Source organism: Aedes albopictus, chromosome 2 (genome assembly GCF_035046485.1).
Source record: "Aedes albopictus strain Foshan chromosome 2, AalbF5, whole genome shotgun sequence".
NCBI lineage: Eukaryota > Metazoa > Arthropoda > Insecta > Diptera > Culicidae > Aedes > Aedes albopictus.
Genome location: NC_085137.1, coordinates 327,304,995 through 327,324,998, shown reverse-complemented (window position 1 = coordinate 327,324,998; position 20,004 = coordinate 327,304,995). Strand labels below are relative to the sequence as shown.

Genomic DNA, 20,004 nt, shown 5'->3' with positions numbered 1-20,004 from the left:
GAAACCCCAACTTCTCCTAAAATGTCCATCTTGTTTATTAGATTCCCAAAAGGTATCATTTCCCAAGGACCCCCATGATTCCTAAGTTTCCTTTATCCTCCCCAATATCTCCTAAAAATCCCCAATGTTCCTTAAAAATCCCCAATATCTCCTAAAATTTCCAATTTGTTGATTAGATTCCCCAAAGGTATCATTTCCCAAGGACCCCCATGATTCCTAAGTTCCCTTTACCCTCCCCAATATCGCCTAAAAATCCCCAATGTCCTTTAAGAAACCTCAACTTCTCCTAAAATGTCCAACCTAGTGTCCAACTTAGATTCCTCAAAGGTATTATTTCCCAAGGACCCCGATGATTCCTAAGTTTCCTTTACCCGCCCCAATATCTCCTAAAAATCCCCAATGTTCCTTAAAAATCCCCAATATCTCCAAAAATGTCCAACTTGTTGATTAGATTCCCCAAAGGTATCATTTCCCAAGGACCCCCATGATTCCTAAGTTCCCTTTACCCTCCCCAATATCGCCTAAAAATCCCCAATGTCCTTTAAGAAACCCCAACTTCTCCTAAAATGTCCAACCTAGTGTCCAACTTAGATTCCTCAAAGGTATTATTTCCCAAGGACCCCGATGATTCCTAAGTTTCCTTTACCCGCCCCAATATCTCCTAAAAATCCCCAATGTTCCTTAAAAATCCCCAATATCTCCAAAAATGTCCAACTTGTTGATTAGATTCCCCAAAGGTATCATTTCCCAAGGACCCCCATGATTCCTAAGTTCCCTTTACCCTCCCCAATATCGCCTAAAAATCCCCAATGTCCTTTAAGAAACCTCAACTTCTCCTAAAATGTCCAACCTAGTGTCCAACTTAGATTCCTCAAAGGTATTATTTCCCAAGGACCCCGATGATTCCTAAGTTTCCTTTACCCGCCCCAATATCTCCTAAAAATCCCCAATGTTCCTTAAAAATCCCCAATATCTCCTAAAATTTCCAATTTGTTGATTAGATTCCCCAAAGGTATCATTTCCCAAGGACCCCCATGATTCCTAAGTTCCCTTTACCCGCCCCAATATCTCCTAAAAATCCCCAATGTTCCTTAAAAATCCCCAATATCTCGTAAAAATCCCCAATGTTCCTTAAAAATCCCCAATATCTCCTAAAATGACCAACTTGTTGATTAGATTCCCCAAAGGTATCATTTCTCAAGGACCGCCAGGATTCCTAAGTTATCTTTTTCCCTTCCCAATATCTCCTAAAAATCCCCAATGTTCCTTAAAAATCCCCAATATCTCCTAAAATGGTCAACTTGTTGTTTAGATTCCAAAAAGGTATCATTTCCCAAGGACCCCCATGATTCCTAAGTTCCCTTTTCCCCTTCCCAATATCGCCTAAAAATCCCCAATGTCCTTTAAGAAACCCCAACTTCTCCTAAAATGTCCAACCTAGTGTCCAACTTATTGATTAGATTCCTCAAAGGTATCATTTCCCAAGGACCCCGATGATTCCTAAGTTTCCTTTACCCGCCCCAATATCTCCTAAAAACCCCCAATGTTCCTTAAAAATCCCCAATATCTCCTAAAATGTCCATCTTGTTGATTAGATTCCCAAAAGGTATCATTTCCCAAGGATCCCCCATGATTGGTTCCAAAGGAATTTATTGCCGTATGTTTTACAACTGAGCTGAGAAACAGGCTCTGTCCCAGTGGGAATGTTATGCAAGAAATAAGAAGAATCATTATCCTTGCACATCATACAAAAAAATGAAATGCATCAAATAAGTGCATGCTCTAAATTGCCGCACGCACAGACCCCCCCATCTGAACAGCACCGCAGCAGAGCTACGAGTGCGAAGGATTTAAATGGTTGCTCTTGTAAATACACTTTCGTCGACGCTTTCCTTTCGCTCCGTCGAAAAACAAGTTAACTGCACGTCGCACTTAGTATGCGCAAATCCAAACTCCGCCTCGAGTGATTCCACAGGCGGAGATGTGACGCGACAAAGAGCGAGCTCGTTTTCTGTATGCGATGACATCACCAGCAGCCAAGCCAGCAGCAGTAGTCGTCCGCATGCCGTGGAGCAACAGCACACGAACGCACGACGGATAGGGTGATGACCATTGTTTTGGCATGAAGTTAATGCAATTTGGAACGTTATTTTCAAAAACATTTTTTGGCTTAACTACAAAAGATAGAGTTTTGGTGTCAAAGAAACATTTTTAGGGAACAAGTTCGTGCATGTTTTGTAGAAGAACTTTTTTAACAAAAGCTTTATTTTCATATTTAAATCATCAAAAATGTCCAAAAAAGAGTCGAATTTTTCGACCAATTTTGCATTATTTTTCAATTTAAGGTCTTTTAAACTATTTTTACAAAGTTTACGTCCAAGAGACTAAGAAAGTAGAAGTAATAAGCTTTCAATTCGTGCGCTGATAAAGTTTGTACGATTGATAGTTTAGTAGATATAGGACTTCAAACATAACCAAAAATTAAAAACTTAAAATGTGATTAACTCACTTAGCAGTGATTTCCGACCCTATGTTCCATGGGAACTTTTTCATCTCTCATCAAGACCTATCAGCCCTGAAAATATCCAAAACCCGGAACCAAACACCCTGTATATAAGAGCACACGATTTCCTTGGTGTAAGCAGGAGCCTCAACGTAAAAATATGGACACATACATACTTGTACGCTTCACAATTGTTTTTGTTTTTTTTTCACGTCGTGCGTTTATGCGTAGCGGAAAATTTTATATCTATTTATAAAATCCGTATTTTGTATGTACCGTCGTTGAGGGTGAGAATGGGTCAAAAAAGGATACTCAAAGATTGTTTGTTAAATAACAAATGCAATTGAAGTCGGAATAACTTTTTATTTGGTATGTATACTCTCCTATGTGGTAATGATAGTTTAGCAAGAAAGTATCACGTTATATGAATAGCTTACTAAACTACAAATGATTGAAAATTGACCCAATCTCACCCCTTAGAGGGGGTGAGAATGGGTCAAAGTATTCGAAATCATATATCTAAGAATATAAGTTAATTTTATTGATCATATCTAGTAAACCTACTTAAAACATAATGTTATCATGACGAATAAAAACTTAGGTAATTTTAAAAGATGATTAATCCACCTAAATAGGCTAATACAACCGAAAAATGGGTGAAATATGATAAAACAACGTTTGTATACTGTATCACCATTTTTAGTCATCATAATCATCCTCATTAAGAGTTTCAACCTCCATGAGAGGAGGGAAGATTACAATGAGGGAGGGGCGCATTGAAAGATTGATTGTAAAAAAAAAATGATAGTTTTAGTATACTGCATAAGAAATGTTTAACCAAACCCTCCGTTATAAACTCTTATGTACATGATCATTGGCCTCTATATTGCTAAAGCAAATCACTCCATCTCAAGATAGAGGGTCGTTCAAATATAATATTGAGTCTATTTTGTGAGTTTACTATATTGCAGTACACCAAAGATTAGCTGATGATTAGAGGAGCTGTCCAAACGCATGGGTGTATTGTTATAAATGATTTTAGGCACTACACGTATTAACACATTCGTTTGACACTTCTCGACATATTTTTGAAAGAAAGCGTGCTTTTATGAAGATACGGTGAACATGGTACCACTCTAACGTCAAATGGGGACTGGATAACAAGTTGAATTTTTAGTTAAGGTTATGTGCACTCGATAACTTGCTTGACCCAATCTCACCCCCATTCTTAATATTTAGACATAGGGTCGAAAATATTGAGTTTTTAAATAAAAAGAGCAATGACAGCCCGCTTTTTTTTCATTACATCAACCAGGTAATACCTACAGCTAACCACTTATAAGAAAATTTATGGTTAGGTACTTGTGTTAAACATTACGAAGGAAAATTTTTTTCAGAGTGATTTACTAGTAGTTTCATCATATAAGTTGTTACCATACGGTAACTTTGAGTTATTATTTATGGTGGGGGACTGTAGGGAAAAATATTATATAGCGAGTCAACGATCAGTTTAAATGAGTGGGCGTCGTGCGTGTCGGCCCAACGCGCGAAACCGTGCGCCAATACGCGCGGAAAGGGTGGTGAGTTTCGCGAACCGTCTGAAGTGGGCAGCGATGTGGGCGGAAGCACGGCGAATCTCGGAGAGAATATCGAGCGATGGGCTACGAGATAGGGCACGACGGATGATCGGGATCAGTCTTTTGTGGCTTGCCCAGAAGTAAGAAGTGTCTTTTTAGCGAGTGTGATTTAACACGTTTTGAGGTGTGCGAGAGCGATTTTTGCACGTTTAAGAAGTTGTGGAAGGAGTATTTGTTCCGATTGTGCATCAGTGCCATCCTTTTTCTCGGCTGTTCATCGGAAGTCTGGGTATTTGACGCCCCCCAAGACTTGGCACCGTGCTGACGTGCTGGTAACGGCCCGCACCACCTCTACGACAACCCGCGGAGGCCCCGAGCCGGTCCGACAGCTACAATTCTCCTGCGACGGAATCCCGCCGAAATCAACACTTCCCGTCCGAATTTTCAAGCCTTGGAGGGCGAACCCGCCCGAATCTGAAGACCGAGGTTTCTGGCCAAGTGTTTCTCCGCCGGTCAGTGACAGGTACACCCGCGTGGGACAGCATCGTGAAACCCACGTGGCCCGCAACGGCCCGCCAGCCCTCGGTCCTTCTTCGAACTCCTCGCCCATCTGCCGGAGTGACTCAAGCCTACGGCCGTGCGCCGGCCAGCCCCGACGGGTGTATCCCTGGCCTCGTGAACGAAGCCGATTTCCGCTTTCCGGCCACCTTCGAGGACTAGCCAAGTTTCGGCCGCTACCTGGACGCCGATTGTTGACTGCGGATCCCTCTCGTCAAAGCGATACCGCTGAGCGGTGCACCTGCTGCCAACACGCCTGAAGGCCATCGAGACCGCCGGAATTGGCCGCTACCTGGACGCCGACTGTGGCGCGGACGATCTCCGACCTCCCCCCGACCACCCGTTACTTCCGCCGGCGACCCGACCGGGATCCGACGTGACACGTGGGCCTGTGCAGTGCACCACCTCCAGCTGCTCGACGCCACTCAAGGAAGAATAAATTTGTTAAAAGGTAATTCTAATCCATTTTTTTAGGACCGACCCCACCGAAACCTCCTCCATCGGAAACGCCCTGGGACCCGGGAGTCAGAAGAGGCCTTGAGTGCCCACCCCGGAAGCGGCCGCTGGCTCTAGACCAGCCGCTTGGGGCTTTGGCCCGTCCCCGTCTGGGACGGCGCATGGAACTCCCGGGGTCAAATTTAGTTTCAAAGTTTAACCACAAATTTAACAAAAAACGATTATTGCAAAACATCTTCTGCATCATAACGTGTAAAAACATCTTCTCTTTGAAATAATATAAAGTTTTCAATATAAATTAGCGATAATTGAAGCGCTATTTCAAAATTTATGTTTCTCCGTTTTGACCCAATCTCACCCCCCAGACCCAGTGTCACCCCCATCGACGGTACTCTGTATCCTGCCTGTATACACTAAAAATCTGTATATCTATCATCTTTGGTGGAGACCTTTGTGTTATGAGATATCCTATTTATAAGGGAACCTATAAAACTACAAATGATAATGCGTTCTCTTATATTTAGTTTGCTGAAAATCATTAAAAATTTTGTATTGGTCACGTTAGTTGACACCGCAACTAGATACGGTTCAATAGTTGGGATGTGAACTATCGTCTTATAACGATTAATTATCTTCACACAGATGATCCAACTACATATAGCACTTTTTAATTTACTTCACATCATAATAAATTTTGATTCACTTTAACAACTTTAACAAGTATTCTATTCTTCATTGTAGTGCTTGCCCAAGGTCACAATATGCTCCATTATATGCTCCAGTTGCACCCGTTGTTCCCTGATCTGCATGCATAATGCTTTGTAATGTGTGTGTTCCTTAAGTATTTATCGTTCCGTTTTTATTTTTTCCCCATTCAAAAGCTGTTCCTTTTGTACTTGGCTTTTGTTGTGTGCTGCAAGTGATGTTTCACTTGCAGCCCCGAAGCCAGCGCACTCTGCATCCGTTTCCTGTTTTAATGCCACCCGCCGTCCGTTCTGAAATTATATTTCCCCATTCACGCGAGCTACTAGAGGTGTTTACTACACTCCAATATGCCATGTCCGTTACGGTGTTTGCTGTATCTGGTTTTCTTTCTTCTTCTCTTTTTGTTCTTTTTCCAGATCCGAATGAATGTTCATGTGCGTTCCTCTCACTCTCTCGCCGTCCTTCTCCTCGCGTCGGCTGTTGTAGATAGCCAGAGTTTTATTCGGTGAAATGTAATCCACGCTTTTTGAAATCCACGTTGGGTAAGTGGCTGCAATTGTGGCTTACCACCCCCAGGCGGCAGTTTGCGGAGGGAGAGAGAGAGAAAGTGGAAGGAAAAGCAAACGAATCGCGCGCAAATGTTTTTCTCAGTGTACATGATCATAGAGTCGTCGCTTTCGAATGTGTGTATTCTGTGTTGTTAGTGTGCTGTGGATGTTTTATCGCTGTGCCAACATCATCGGAACGACGGTGATTCGGAGCAGAAGATTTTAATCTCGATGTTTTCGTCTATGTTATTTCGATGTCGTCCATTCAACACCCACAGTGAATAACAACGGCAACAACAACCGGCGGAGCGAATAAGTGTCCATGAGGGTGGCACGAAATTAACCAAATCTTGAATTTTAAAACTTATTGTTTGAAATGAAAGGATAGTAAGTGATCAATATGATCCTCTGAAAATTTGAGCTTATTTGGCGCAGCAGAAGTTGTCTTTTAGGGTAAACATATCATTAGAAGCAGAATTCACATCAACTTGACACTTGAAAGCACCTTTGGATCCCCAGTAACATTTTGATTGGTTTTAAGAACCTCTTCTAGTCCATTTGACTATAAAAATGTTACTTGGGATATTTTATACGGATAGGATCCTCTCAACTTCCAATTGACACAAGTCCTTTCAAATCACTATTGATTTGGAAATTCAATCCTATTCATCAACTACAGCATTGCTTAGAAATAAAAATTGGAAGTGGGCATTTATTTTTTGCATTCAGGCATTTTTCATACAAACTTTGCGATCTCTCCAATAGCTCTACCCTTGCACTAATTCAATTCAATTCAATTCAGTTTATGGGAAACCAAACGAATTGAAATTTTTAGGGAATCGCATTGGTCACTTAAACTATCATTTCAAGTTACATGAATTGAAATACCAAATTTTACCAATTCCGGGCCACCCTAGTTCGCATCAAAGTGCTTGAAAGCTCTCCCTGTCAATATTGAAACCAGCACGCGGTGGGCGAGATTTTCCGTTTTCCGAGAAGTTCGGTGTGGTTGACCGACAATTGGAAGCTGCTCTTGACGAATTGGGTGGCACAGCTGTGTGGTGTGTGTACGGTCCCAACTGGTGCACGTGATGCTGCCGCCTTTGCAGTGGGAGTGATACATACGCATTAAAGTGAAAGTGTACAACACGCGGCAGTGAAATGCCAACGGCGACGACGAATTGGATCAATTGATTGCCTAACGACGTTTTTCTTTTTGTTTGTTGTATTTTCGAGAATGGCGCCTACATCATAGGGGCACTTCATGTGCACTTACACCTACTACCTCTGTTCACAAAGAATATCTATGTCAAAATTATAGACATCATTTCGGTGATGACACAGAGCGCATCGTGTGACACGGTACCGATTCGCACTTGTCACATTTGGGACTTTAGCTAGCAAGTACTTTCCAGCTTACCACGGTAGTTTCCGGTACTCAGCGTGCCATACCCCAAGCCGGGCCGCCATACCTTACGTATGGACTAGGCGAACCTAGCCAAAAACTTGCACTTGCTGGCATACACCGCATAGCTTTTGGGCATCATTCGGAACAGTGCCACTATAGCTGTGGGGCTCTTTTGCAGGCATAATCAACGTGGTTACCGAAGGTAAGATTATCGTCGATCATCACTCGCAAGTGGTTAACGAAATGCTTTGAAGAGATAGTGCAATCGCCTACACTGATCATCGCTTGCTGCCCCGACTTCCGGTTGTTCACAACCACAACCTCAGTTTTGTGGTGAGCCAATTCCAGTTTCCTGGATCTCATCCACTTCTCCACTACTGCGATAAGGTGGGCAGTAGTTAATTCCACTTCTTCGATAGATTCACCGTGGACCTCCAGCGTAATGTCGTCAGCAGTAACTGGAAGTAACTTCCGAGAATCTTGCACAGGTACCCGGGTATCAGCAGACGCAGGAGCGCATCGGCAATGGCCCCCAACTAGCGATATTGAACGCGCTTCATACATCCTGAGTCACTACTGCACTGTAGCGAATCCCTCTCCTCTTACGCTGAAGCGCTAACTCGATTGTATTTATAATCGACAGGATAACGCCTACGGTCGACCTCCCCTTCCGGAAGCCGAACTGGTTCCTCGAGAGACCATTTACATCCTCATTGTCCCTTAACATTCTGTAGAAGAAGGATGATCTTTTCAAGCACCTTCTTCGCCGTGTCGATGAAGCATATTGGTCTATATGCCGACGGGTCTCCGGGTAGTTTCCTCTGCCTTTTTCATCCTTATGGGAAAACTTCCTCGTCCAGGCATTTCTGCTTAGCAGACCTGAACATCTCGGGAGCCTCTGCAATAGCTACTTTCAAGGCCAGGTTCGAAACTGCGTCCGGACCTGGGACCTTACCTAAGCTTAGGGACTTTGCAATCCCCGTAGTTCCACATCGGTGACCCCCTCCTCATCTCCAGCCCCAATCCCCGGCTATCCTACGAAAGGACGCCAAAGACTAGGATCATTACGCGGAAAAGGCCTCTTGATGATCCCCTCCAACATCTTTGAAGAATGCTCTGTAGGAACCATTACACCTCTCGTCTTGGCCACGGTTTCGCATTGGCACTCTGATAGAGACCCTCAAAGCAGGCCTTTTTTTGCTTGCCCTTATCCGCAATCGCGTCGGTCCACCAGTAAGCCGGTGGCCTTACATATATTTCTAGGGTAATCTCGCCTAGGCATGGTCGCCCACTCAGAAACCACCTGACAAAGCAGTTGCTAGCTGCGTCACAGTGGTTCAGGTTCAGCTGCGTTACCTGCACTGTGATTTGTTCACTGAGGCTTACTTGAAGGCCGGGCATCTTGGACTAAAGGGTGATACGGTCAAAATTTGGTCACACAATTTTTTCCATAACTTTAGAGTGCGTACACCAAAATAGCTGATTTTTAGACCAGTAATGCTACATTATATGTAGCTTATACCATAAAACTTTCATCAAAATCGTTTAAGTATTGGTTGATATATAGATAAAACCATCGACCTACCTTTTTAAAATTTTGCACAAAGGCGCTCCATAGTAAATTTTCGGAAATTTAAGGTCAGTAAAGCACAATTTTGATTATAGAACTACCAATACTTCTCCGATTTTAATCAAAATTTTACAGTTTAATACTATTATGAAAATATATTCTTAGTAAAATTTTGAGCCATTTTGTATGAATACTTTCAAAGTTTTAGCAGTTTGAATATGAAAAAACTGACCGGGTGCCACTTAAGCAAATATAACTTTGTAACGGCTGGATCAAATTGAATGAAATTTTTACACAACATTTTGATATGCATACTTCACATACGGAAAAATTTTCATTGAAATCGGTTAAGTATCTCTGGCTCTATAAATAAAACAGTAAAAATGTATTCTTATTTGTGAATCCTCTTTGCACAAAATTTTAAAATTGCAGATCTCAGGGTTCAATAATATCTCCGCAAATACCAAACCGATTTTGATGAAAATTTTATGGTACAAGCTACATATAATGTACCATTACTGATCCAAAAATCAGCTGTTTTGGTGTACGCAGTCTAAAGTTATGAAACAAATTGTGTGACCAAAACTTTGACTTGACTTGACAAAATTTGACAAAATTTGACCACCTAAACAAATATAACTTTGTAATGGGTTGGTTCAAATTGAATGAAATTTTTACACAACATTTTGATATGTATACTTTACACACAGAAAAATTTTCATTGAAATTGGTTTAGTATTTCTGGCTCTATAAATAAAAGAGTGAAAATGTGTTTTTTTTTTTTTTTTTTTTTTAAGAGGTTTTACCGCAATGCGGCATTCGCCTCTACCCAAATGTGTTCTTATTTTTCAATCCTCTGTGTACACAATTTTAAAATTGCAGTTTTCAGGATTCACAATATCTCCGCAAATACTAAACCGATTTTGATGAAAATTTTTTTTTTTTCCTGTCAGGGCTTTTGCAGTCCCATGACTTGTGTCCTGGTTCCACATACCTGAAACAAACCTCCGGTGGCTCGTGTAAGGTGAGTTGGCATACTGACCAGCCTACCATGATTCTCCCTATTTTAACGGACTTTTCTACGTCCGCACAAGTAGCTGAACTAAGGCTGTGTGCCTGTCGGTCCTTCCGTAGCCGATCGGCTGCGGTAGCCACCTGCACCTCGAATTGTCGTCGCAGTGCCGTGACGAGCTCTTCCGCTTCGGTGACCTCGTCTAGGCTTTTCATCTTCAGAGTTGCCTCTACTGTAAGAACGCTCACCTCGACCCCTTCCGCCAAAAATTTTGTACGCAGCGCTTCAGCTCTACGATCACCTCACCTGTACTAGTACGTCTGATACTGCGTGCGTCGACTACCAGATCTACGAGCTTCAAGACATCCGAGTACATATACTGTTGGGTCTTGATGACAAGTGCGTCGCCTTTCTCGTGCTTGGCACCTACTCTTTTAAGCTGTTAGTACACAGGGTCAAATACTTGTCCAAAAAGAAACCAATGTTCAAACATCTTGTTTGACTCGATCGAATTTTCCGAATTTGGCGGTTAGCGCATGCCCTGCTACGTTTCCTGGTCCTGGTGTACCTACCCACATGCACATCCTGGATTTTCTTCTTCTTCCGCTCACCTATTGTCCAAAGGGCATCCTGGTCTTGGTCGCAACCAACTTCAAGACCTCTGCTTACCTGACGTAAGCAATCGCGTCTGGTACCCTTCAGGCTACCCACAAATGTGCAGGCTTGAGCCTGGGTAGATTCCGGTTCCGTCAGCTTTACGGGCTCTATTGCTGCCGCAGTTGCCATGTTGTTAACAAAACTTCAGTATATTCGTAGTTTTCCGTCAAACTTTTAACTCATTCGTCATAGCAGAACAGAGTTACATAATGTCAAATTCTGTCGTTTTGTATGGAAATCGGGTCTCACTTCTATTTCTATGACACCCCAGTACACTCTTGTACACACATCGCCATAAGATATGAATCGCAAAGATTCATCGGATCATAAATGCAATACAGAATCTGTTCTACATTCGCCCAAAAATATTTATTCTAATTAGCTTGTAGAATTAAATCAATTGCATCTGTATCACCTGTATAATTGAATTCAAAATTAGTTATAAATTTAACACTCGAATGCGCTCAATTCAAATCAAATGTTTTGATTTCATCTTGTCTGTAATGATGTCGGTCCCGAACGAAACCCCGCGTTGAACATGGCAAACCAATTGATCCATCGCGTCGTTTCCGTGACTATAAAGCCGCGAATGTTTATTTACCCTAGGTCATGCAAAAACAGCAAACACTCCAGTTCAGCAGCCCGTTTGTGTCCGAGCGTATATACAATATCAACAGCATCCAAAATTGGCATTCAAATTGAATAGCTCACCACGCGGGTGAGAAGAGAAGAATATGCGCAGTCGGAGGGGGATCCTTCCAGGAAAGTGATTCATCTCGTTCAATACAATACGGTGCGGAATTTTCCCCAACAATTGGAACCTTCGTGTGGCTAACAGCCGAAATCATCCCTACATTTAACCACATATGTACACACACATACGCATCGTCCTCGTCCACATATTTTCATCAGAGATAATTCGAGAACCCTACGGAACGAAAATCGATAGGCCCCGCCTGATTGGTTCTGGGCCGGAGTAACAGACCGTTTTGATCCCGACAGATTGATCCGTCACCCGAAACCCCCGGACGGCGAGACATTTCATGAGCCGGGAAAATGCTCAAACAGAAAAGGAATGCCAAACCGGTACGTGCAACATGTCACATTCACCCACATATACGTATCTAATCTATATGTGCTTCTATTTTGCCTGAAATCCTCTCTTTCTACTGTCCTGTTTTGTAATATTCTTCTTGTTCGTCTCCTTCTGCGTCCAACTGATTATTATCAGCTCATTTTCAGGTACACTTCCGGTCAAAAGCTTGGGGTCACTGATTGACACTCGTGGGTATGTTGGGAGTCATTGTATCTCTGACAGTGCGTGATTTGAATTATTTCACTAGTTTTCGGTGAAACTAAACATAGAATTGCCCAGGAACTTTATAAGAAGTTACCAGATATTTGTCTTGATAGATTCCTGGTGAGAATTCTCTCGGAAATTCTCAGAGAAATCCTAGGGGGAGTCTCTGGGTAAATCTCAGAGGTATCTGTGGAAAAATCCCGGATAAATCATGAGGGAATTTCCTGAGGAGTCCCTAGGGAACTTTCGTGAGGAATCCTGAAAGAATTTCCAAATCGATTCCTTTGGAAAAGTCCAGAGGTATTCCGGGGCGAGTTCTCCGAGCAATCTCCGGAAGAATTCCCAGTTGAATCCCTGAAAAATTCCCAAAGGAATCTTTAGGGATTTTTTCAAATGAACCCATGGGAGAATCCGCCGGGAAATCCTGAAGGGGATTGTCAATGCAATACTAATCATAATGAATCTCTAGAGAAATTCCTAGCTACATGACCATTTCAGAATACATTCTCGAACAATTTCTCCAATAGTTTTGAGGAAAAGCTAGGATTTCGAACATGTTAGTTCCTGGAGAAATCATCGATGTAACTCACTCAACATAGCCAGAGATTATCACATGAATCCCCATTTTATAGAATGACCTCTAAACTTTCGATCGGGAGTGTACGCGCTATATCCGATGCCAGTCAGTGCCAAAGAATGAATAACCCAAACCAAATCCTTCCAGGCAGCCTTTTTCTTGTGTCTTCCCACACGCGCTGCAATCAATCCTCGTCTATTTTCCGAACGCTTTTCCGCTATTTTTAGCCCGACGCGAACAGTGAATGTATATTGTATACATGTTTATTGCAAATCCTGTGTGTGTGTCAAACGATCCGGCTATCTAAGATGTATCACCGACTGGCCGTGAGCCAGGGGTTAGGATTTTTCTTTGGGTAATATGGTGTGAATTCCTGTACAATCGATCGCTTTCGGTAATTGTAATTGGATTCAAAACCATCGTCGGTAAATATTATACACATATTTAAAAAGAGTGTACCAAAAGAAGTGTGGCTGAGGTTCGGATTTATTGCCGAAATCAACGATTTTTTTTTCAAATGTGTATCCAAGAATATTGTGTTACATTGCTTTCATCTTCAGATTTATTTTATCCCATAACATGTGCGAAGTTTAGATCTTTACAAAATACACGAATAGGAATAATGTTACAATCCTAGTGTGATTTGTTTCACGGAGCATTTTTCCCATCCCTGGCTGTCCAGTAAATGGGCTTCTTCCTACGTTGTTTTTTTCCTTCGTTGGAATCATCGTGTCTTGCTTATTATGGATGTTCAACTGGTGGTTGGCGATACTTTTGTGATACCTATAAAACTTTGACATGCTTTACTAATTCTTAAAAACTCCGTAATTTTTAATAAATATACCTCACTTCGTATTCCCTTAAATTGTAGATATCACTAATCGTTTATGTTGTCTGTCTGTCATTGGAACATCGAACATTTCACGGAAAAATGTTTCATGCGTTCATCAATGAAATTGCTCCTCGGTGCTGCTTGAAGTGTGCAAAGTTGACCTTCAGACAAATCAGCATTAGAATTGGTCGTTTGACTTTAGTATTTTAAGAATTTCGCCATGGTTTAGGGGGTTTCATGGTGCCTCCAAGCTTAAGAGTCCTTGAAACCCCTTTGAAATTCCCCTGAAGCTTCATGGAACCCCCTGGACACATTCTGAAAAAAAATACTGAAACATCTGAAAGTCCCTTTGGAATTCTTTAATACCCTCTACAGCCCTCAACTACTAGACTTATTCTTCTTCTTGGGATATCGTCCCAACTGAGACCATACCTACTTCTCAGCTCAGCCATAGTTATTAACTGAGCGGAATCTCTGAAGCAAATCATAGAAGATGTTCTAGAAAAACTTTTGAAAGGATTCCGCGGAAGGCTTTCTCGAATGAATTCCTGAAATTCTAATAAAATCCATTGAGCGATTTCGGAAGGAATTCAAGCAAACTTTAATAAAGCAGTTTTTAAATTAATTTCTCTGAGAATATTCTCAGGAAGATTTTTTTCTAAAAGTCAAAGTTTCCTTAAAAATTTTCTTTAAAGTTTTCTAGGTTAATCTTTAGAAAACTTAAAAAAATAAAAGAAATTGAGATGGTCGAAAGCTTTTTCGTAATAAAAAAAACACCAGGCAGTGATACTCTTGTAATTCATTGATTTGGTCCAGGATGACATGGAGCGTGTCAATATGCTGCAGACTGAATCGTCCGGTACGGAAATTTTTTAGTAACTTCTAAGAAAACTTCTCGAGATTACTGCAGAAATTCGAACAGGTATTACTTCAACATGTTCAGAGGCTTGTTTAGAAATTGCTCTAGGGATTCCATTAGAAACTTCAACATGAATGTGTCTAGGAATTTCTTCAGGGACTCACGAAAACCTGCATAAATTCTTTCGAATACTCTTGCATTATTCGTTAAAGAAATTTGAAACTTTCTTCCTTCTGTTATTAATAAAACGCAACTCACTTGGTTGGTAGTCGAACTGATAAGACAGTGCATCGTGTATTTGCTCAGGGTTTTATGTCTGTCAAAGTGTTATACAATAGTTTCTTCTTCATGTGTGTATTCACTGCTGTCAAACCAGTTGAATCAGCTGAGGGGGTTTGGCCCTTATTACCGAAATGAAAACTCCGAACGCAAATCTTACAATACCTTTCCTCTTTAGTTTGAAACTCGACATCACAAATATAATATGAAATTGATCTAGGAATTCAACTTTAACAAACTATCATTCTTCAAAGCTATGTATTCAGAACTCATTAATCAAACATTGATCATGACAATAACTATCATTAACATGTTTAAAACTTCGGAACAATTCAATGATTATTTAAAGTACACGAACATATTGTCGTTGATTTTCTTCGGCACCCGAGACGATCGCCTAAGTTCTTTCTCGTTGTTCGCAGGATTTTGGATAGCCTTCCGTTTCGAGATCGGGGAACCGAACCGTAGCGCCTGAGGGTGTAGTTCATTTCCAGTTGGGGGCGGTGGAGAAAACCCTAGAAAGGGTGGTTCATCTTCGGACACCGCACGCCGCCTTTTCGCTCCACGCCTGTCATTCGATTCCACGGCCTTTAGAAGCGCCATCTTGCGCCGACGTTCGTCTCTGTCAACGAGTCTAATCTGCCCCCTGTGGGCCGAGATCAGGTGACTCCCCAACGAGATCTGGAAAACATTAACAGAAAGTCTTTTAATAAAAACAGCTTCTAACCACCATTCTGTACTGGTTATTTTATTATTTTTGTAATAAACCTTGTCCCCTGTAACCAATTTTGAAAATAGATCATTTTCCACAACCGTAGTCGATAGCGTGCTAGGTCGTCTAGTTTTAGGTCGGTCAGAGACATCGAGATTATCGTCTGACTTGACTAAATGTTTCTTAACAGATTTCTTAGGATTCACTAAATCCAAAGCAGTTTTTGGTCTGTACTTAAAAACTCTCTCCGATGGAAATTCTCCATCACTCAGGCAAGTATTACGATAGTTGAACAAAAAGTAATCTAGCTTGTTTGCAAGATCAAGGTGCTTCATGTTGGGATCCAACAAAAATTTCTTCAAAACGTCTTTTGTCAGCCTTACCAGACGTTTAGCTTGCCCATTACTTTGCGGGTGATATGGTGGACTCTTCATGACACAAATACCCTGCCTTTCAAGAAATGTCACGAAGTTCTGGGAATTAAATGGAGGACCGTTGTCTGTTACCACTACGTCTGATAAACCAAACCGTGCGAAAAAACTGGAGAAATGCTTTGTAACCTTTTCAGCCTCTGTACCATACTTCATCCAAATTATTTCCAGCCATTTTGAGAAACTATCGATAATTAATAGAAAAGTTTGACGTTCAAAAAAGAAAAAGTCTGCATGGACCCTACTGAATGGCCGAGTTGTAGGAATCCATTTTAAAGTGATGTTTTGACCTTGACCTATGGCCATTTTTTGACAAACATCGCAGGTGTTATGATAATCTTCCAAGTCTTTGTTTATACCGAACCAGTAGACACTGCGTCTAGCAAGTTGCTTCATTTTGACTAAACCTATATGGTTGGCATGTATAAGTTCAAGAATCCGTCGTTGTAGGGCTTTGGGGATGGTCACTCTATCTTGGAACATCAAGCATCCATCTACTATCTCCAAGTCATGATGCTGTGAGTAGATATCTTTAAAGTGTTTGTCAATTCTTTCCGGCCAACCATGGTTGATGTAATAAATTAGTTGTTGTAAAAACAAATCAACTTTTGTTTCTCTGGCAATAATAGAAAACTCAATTGGTAGTTCATTAGAAAAATTCAAACTATTCACACTTGGTATTTCGTATTGCTTTGGAACTTCCATTTCCAAAGGGAATCTTGAACAAAAGTCGGCGTTACACATCTTTTCAGATGGTCTATAAACAATTTCAAAATCGTAAATGGATAAATCCATTACGTAGCGTTGCAATCTGGTTACAAAAATAGCATTACGCCCTGATTTTCCTAAAATACCCAAAAGAGGTTTATGATCTGTATATATGGTAAATTTTTGTCCATACAAAAATTTATGGAATTTCTTAACAGTAGACACTATGGCTAGTGCCTCAAGGTGTAGAATTGGGTATGTTTTTTGAGCTGTCTCTAGCGAGAAAGAAGTAAAGCAAATAGGCTTTTCAAAACCATCAATTACGTGGGATATGACACCCCCTAAACCGTAAGACGAAGCATCTGCACATACAACAATCGGTAGTTTTGGGTCATACAAAACTAAAAAATCAGCACGTAATAGTTGATTCTTACAACTATCAAATGCCTTGTCACAGGACTTGTCCCATACAAATCTGGTGTCTTTTTTTAGCAATTTATAAAGAGGATTTAAGGTCGACGACAAATTCCTTAAAAACTTTCCATAATAATTTATTAGACCAAGAAAAGCTTTCAATTGAGTAACATTTTGTGGAACCTGAGCTTTTTGAATGGTTGCTACTTTTTCAGAGTTTTATGTCTGTCAAAGTGTTATACAATAGTTTCTTCTTCATGTGTGTATTTACTGCTGTCAAACCAGTTGAATCAGCTGAGGGGGTTTGGCCCTTATTACCGAAATGAAAACTCCGAACGCAAATCTTACAAAATTCAGGCAGATATTCATACAGAGACTGCTTCAATCAGGATTATTTTCAGATTTTCTTCCATATATTTCCCCATAAATTCTCCAGTACTTCCTTTAAAGATAACCATAAAAATGTATGCACGGATTAATAAAGGAATTTATTCAGATTTTTTTTTGCCTTTAGATCTAGAAGCTTATCCAGGTGGTTCTCCAGATACTCCTTCCTTCCTACGTCCACAGGTTGCTCCAGGAATATTATGAAAAAAAAAAACTCTTAGAAATTCGTTTAAGGATTGCTCCAGTAATTTTCCTCAAAACTTCCCTAGGACAGTCTTAGAAAACTCTCGGACAGCGCGAGTGTGTTACTTCCCGGCAGATCGCATCCCCGGTGGTACCAAAATTGCTCGCACTTCTATACGTCAAGCTAGTTGCATGAAGATTCTCGGTCGGCGCGAGTGTAGTAGTTGCCTTACGGCAGATTGACTGGATTAATGCCTGGGAGAGGACTTGAATAAACCCCTTTAAATACCTACTTGATTCCTGAGAAAAAATCTTGGGAAACTTCTGGAAGAACTTTGGAAGTAATTTCAAGCCAAAATTGCTTGAGACATTTCTGCAGGGATTCGTGGAGCAACCCATAGAGGAATTTCTGAAGGGTTTTCTTGAAAAAAAAAATCTGCATGAACTATAGACAACCTAAGTAGCATTTTATAGTCAATTAGACTATTAGAAGGTTCTCAAAATGTCTCTAAAACTAATTGCTCATCAAACTGCTACTTGGGAAAGGTACTGGTAAAATTTTGGAAGAAATTTTTCAAAGTATATTTGGGGATCTCTTGAGGATTTCTGAAGAAATCCTTGGAAAAAATCTGTGAGATGCCTTTGGACGAAGGAATTTTTAATTATTTTCCTTGTACAATTTCTGAATGAATTAAAACAAAATTTAATATTAAAGTACTTAACTAATTAATCAATTATCAAATTTTGTGGCTTAGGGAACGTCCATAAATTACGTCACGCTTTTAAGGGGAGAAGAGGTTCAGTAAAGTGTGACAACCCATACAAAAAGTCTCATACAAAAAGTGTGACAAAGGGGGAGGTTTGAAAATCGGCAATTTTTGCGTTACGTAATATGTGGACGCTCCCTTAACCTTCCAGGACGCGCGCCATCAAGCAACCAAAACTGCACCGCGCTCACGCTGTAAACAAAAAGCGAGGTTTTTTGGCAGTGTTGTACTTTTTACAACAGCGCGCGCGCTGAAGGGTTAATTAGCCGTGTGGAAGTTTAACCTAATTCAAAAGCAAGACTTTACAAATAGAAACGTGACTGGGAAATGGACAAATTGGAGTGGAATTTGCGAAAAAGTTCTCATCCTTTCGGTGAGACTCGACCTCACTACTCCTACTCACTAGACAGGCGCGTTGCCAAGTACACCACGAGAAGACTCGAAGATGTGGTGACTAACCTGAATTCATGTTCAGCTCGGAATTCTGAGTTTATCTTTTCCACAAACCGTACTTCTCTCGGATGAATTAGATATCCATCCACACTACGCATCTATTGTATGTATTTGTAAAGCCTAGGTGAGAGCGCATTGTTTTTAGTGTGTTGGAAATGGGCTACCTGAAGGAATTTCTGAACCAAATCCAGTAGAAAAAAAAATCTGGGGGAATTCTTCAGCGGAATACTGCTCTTTAATATCTTGAAAAATTCTTGAAAAAAACAAGGATTATATTCTGGGGTGGTTTCAGCAGCAGTTGCTGATGGAACCTTTGGAGAAATTTCTGAAGAACCACCGGAAAACTTTCCGATAAGGTCCCTGAAGAAAGGTCTGAATAAATCTTAAGACACCCCTGAAGGTATGTCTTGAGGCACTTCCTTAGAAACTCCTTGAGGAACTTTCAGGAGAACCTGTTAAGAATTTTGTAAAGGAATTTTTAAGTAAATGCCCGAAAAAATTCCCGAATATAAAAAGTTGCCGGAAAAATTTCTGACTTTTTAATGGACACTCATAGAGAGATTTCTTAAACAGTCTTAGGATCTCTGTGAATTTTTATTTATGAAATTGTATCTGTAATCTGGAGGATTTTTCTGAGAAACCGTTGGGGTGATTTCTGAAGAATTTTTAGATAAATTTCACAAACAATTTCTGAATAAATCCCTAAGAAAAACTACAGGAGGAAATTCTGATATTATTTCTGAAGGAACTCCTTTAAAAATGTTTTAAAACTACATGAAGGAATATATGCAAGAATTTCTGTAGCTATCCTTGAGGGATTTTCCTAAAGAATCCTTGAAGATATCCCAGGAGGAATTTCTGAAGAATTCCTTGGATTATTTATACCAACGATAAATCTTTTTAGAATTATCTTGAGAAACTCCTAAAGAATACCAAAGAAAAAGGCCTGGATGAATTCCTGAAAGAATCTCTGGAGAAATGTATTACAAAGAAATACATGGACAGGGACCTTCGGAGAAATTATTGCAAAAATGTTTAAAGGTAATCCTGCGAGAATCTACTTTTATAAATATTCCGAGAAAAGTTTGAGAAAACCTTGAAAAATTTC

At 40.6% G+C, this 20,004-nt stretch overlaps 1 protein-coding gene across 8 annotated transcripts in view; it reads left to right on the top strand.

Annotated features, from left to right (window-relative positions):
• Positions 1 to 20,004, top strand: part of LOC109399478 (transient receptor potential cation channel trpm) — a 537,415-nt gene that overhangs the window by 223,858 nt on the left and 293,553 nt on the right. Inside the window, exons 3-4 of one of the 8 annotated variants that reach the window (XM_062852470.1) lie at positions 6,216 to 6,233; positions 11,601 to 12,080. The exons of 2 other annotated variants lie outside the window; for them this stretch is intronic. In XM_062852470.1, coding sequence (XP_062708454.1) covers positions 12,051 to 12,080 — 30 coding nt within the window. In that variant the 5' untranslated portion in view covers positions 6,216 to 6,233; positions 11,601 to 12,050. Of the gene's footprint in view, positions 1 to 6,215; positions 6,483 to 11,379; positions 12,081 to 20,004 lie in introns of those variants that run through there. 5 more of the 8 variants (XM_062852468.1, XM_062852469.1, XM_062852466.1 and 2 more) reach the window with 5 other exon arrangements.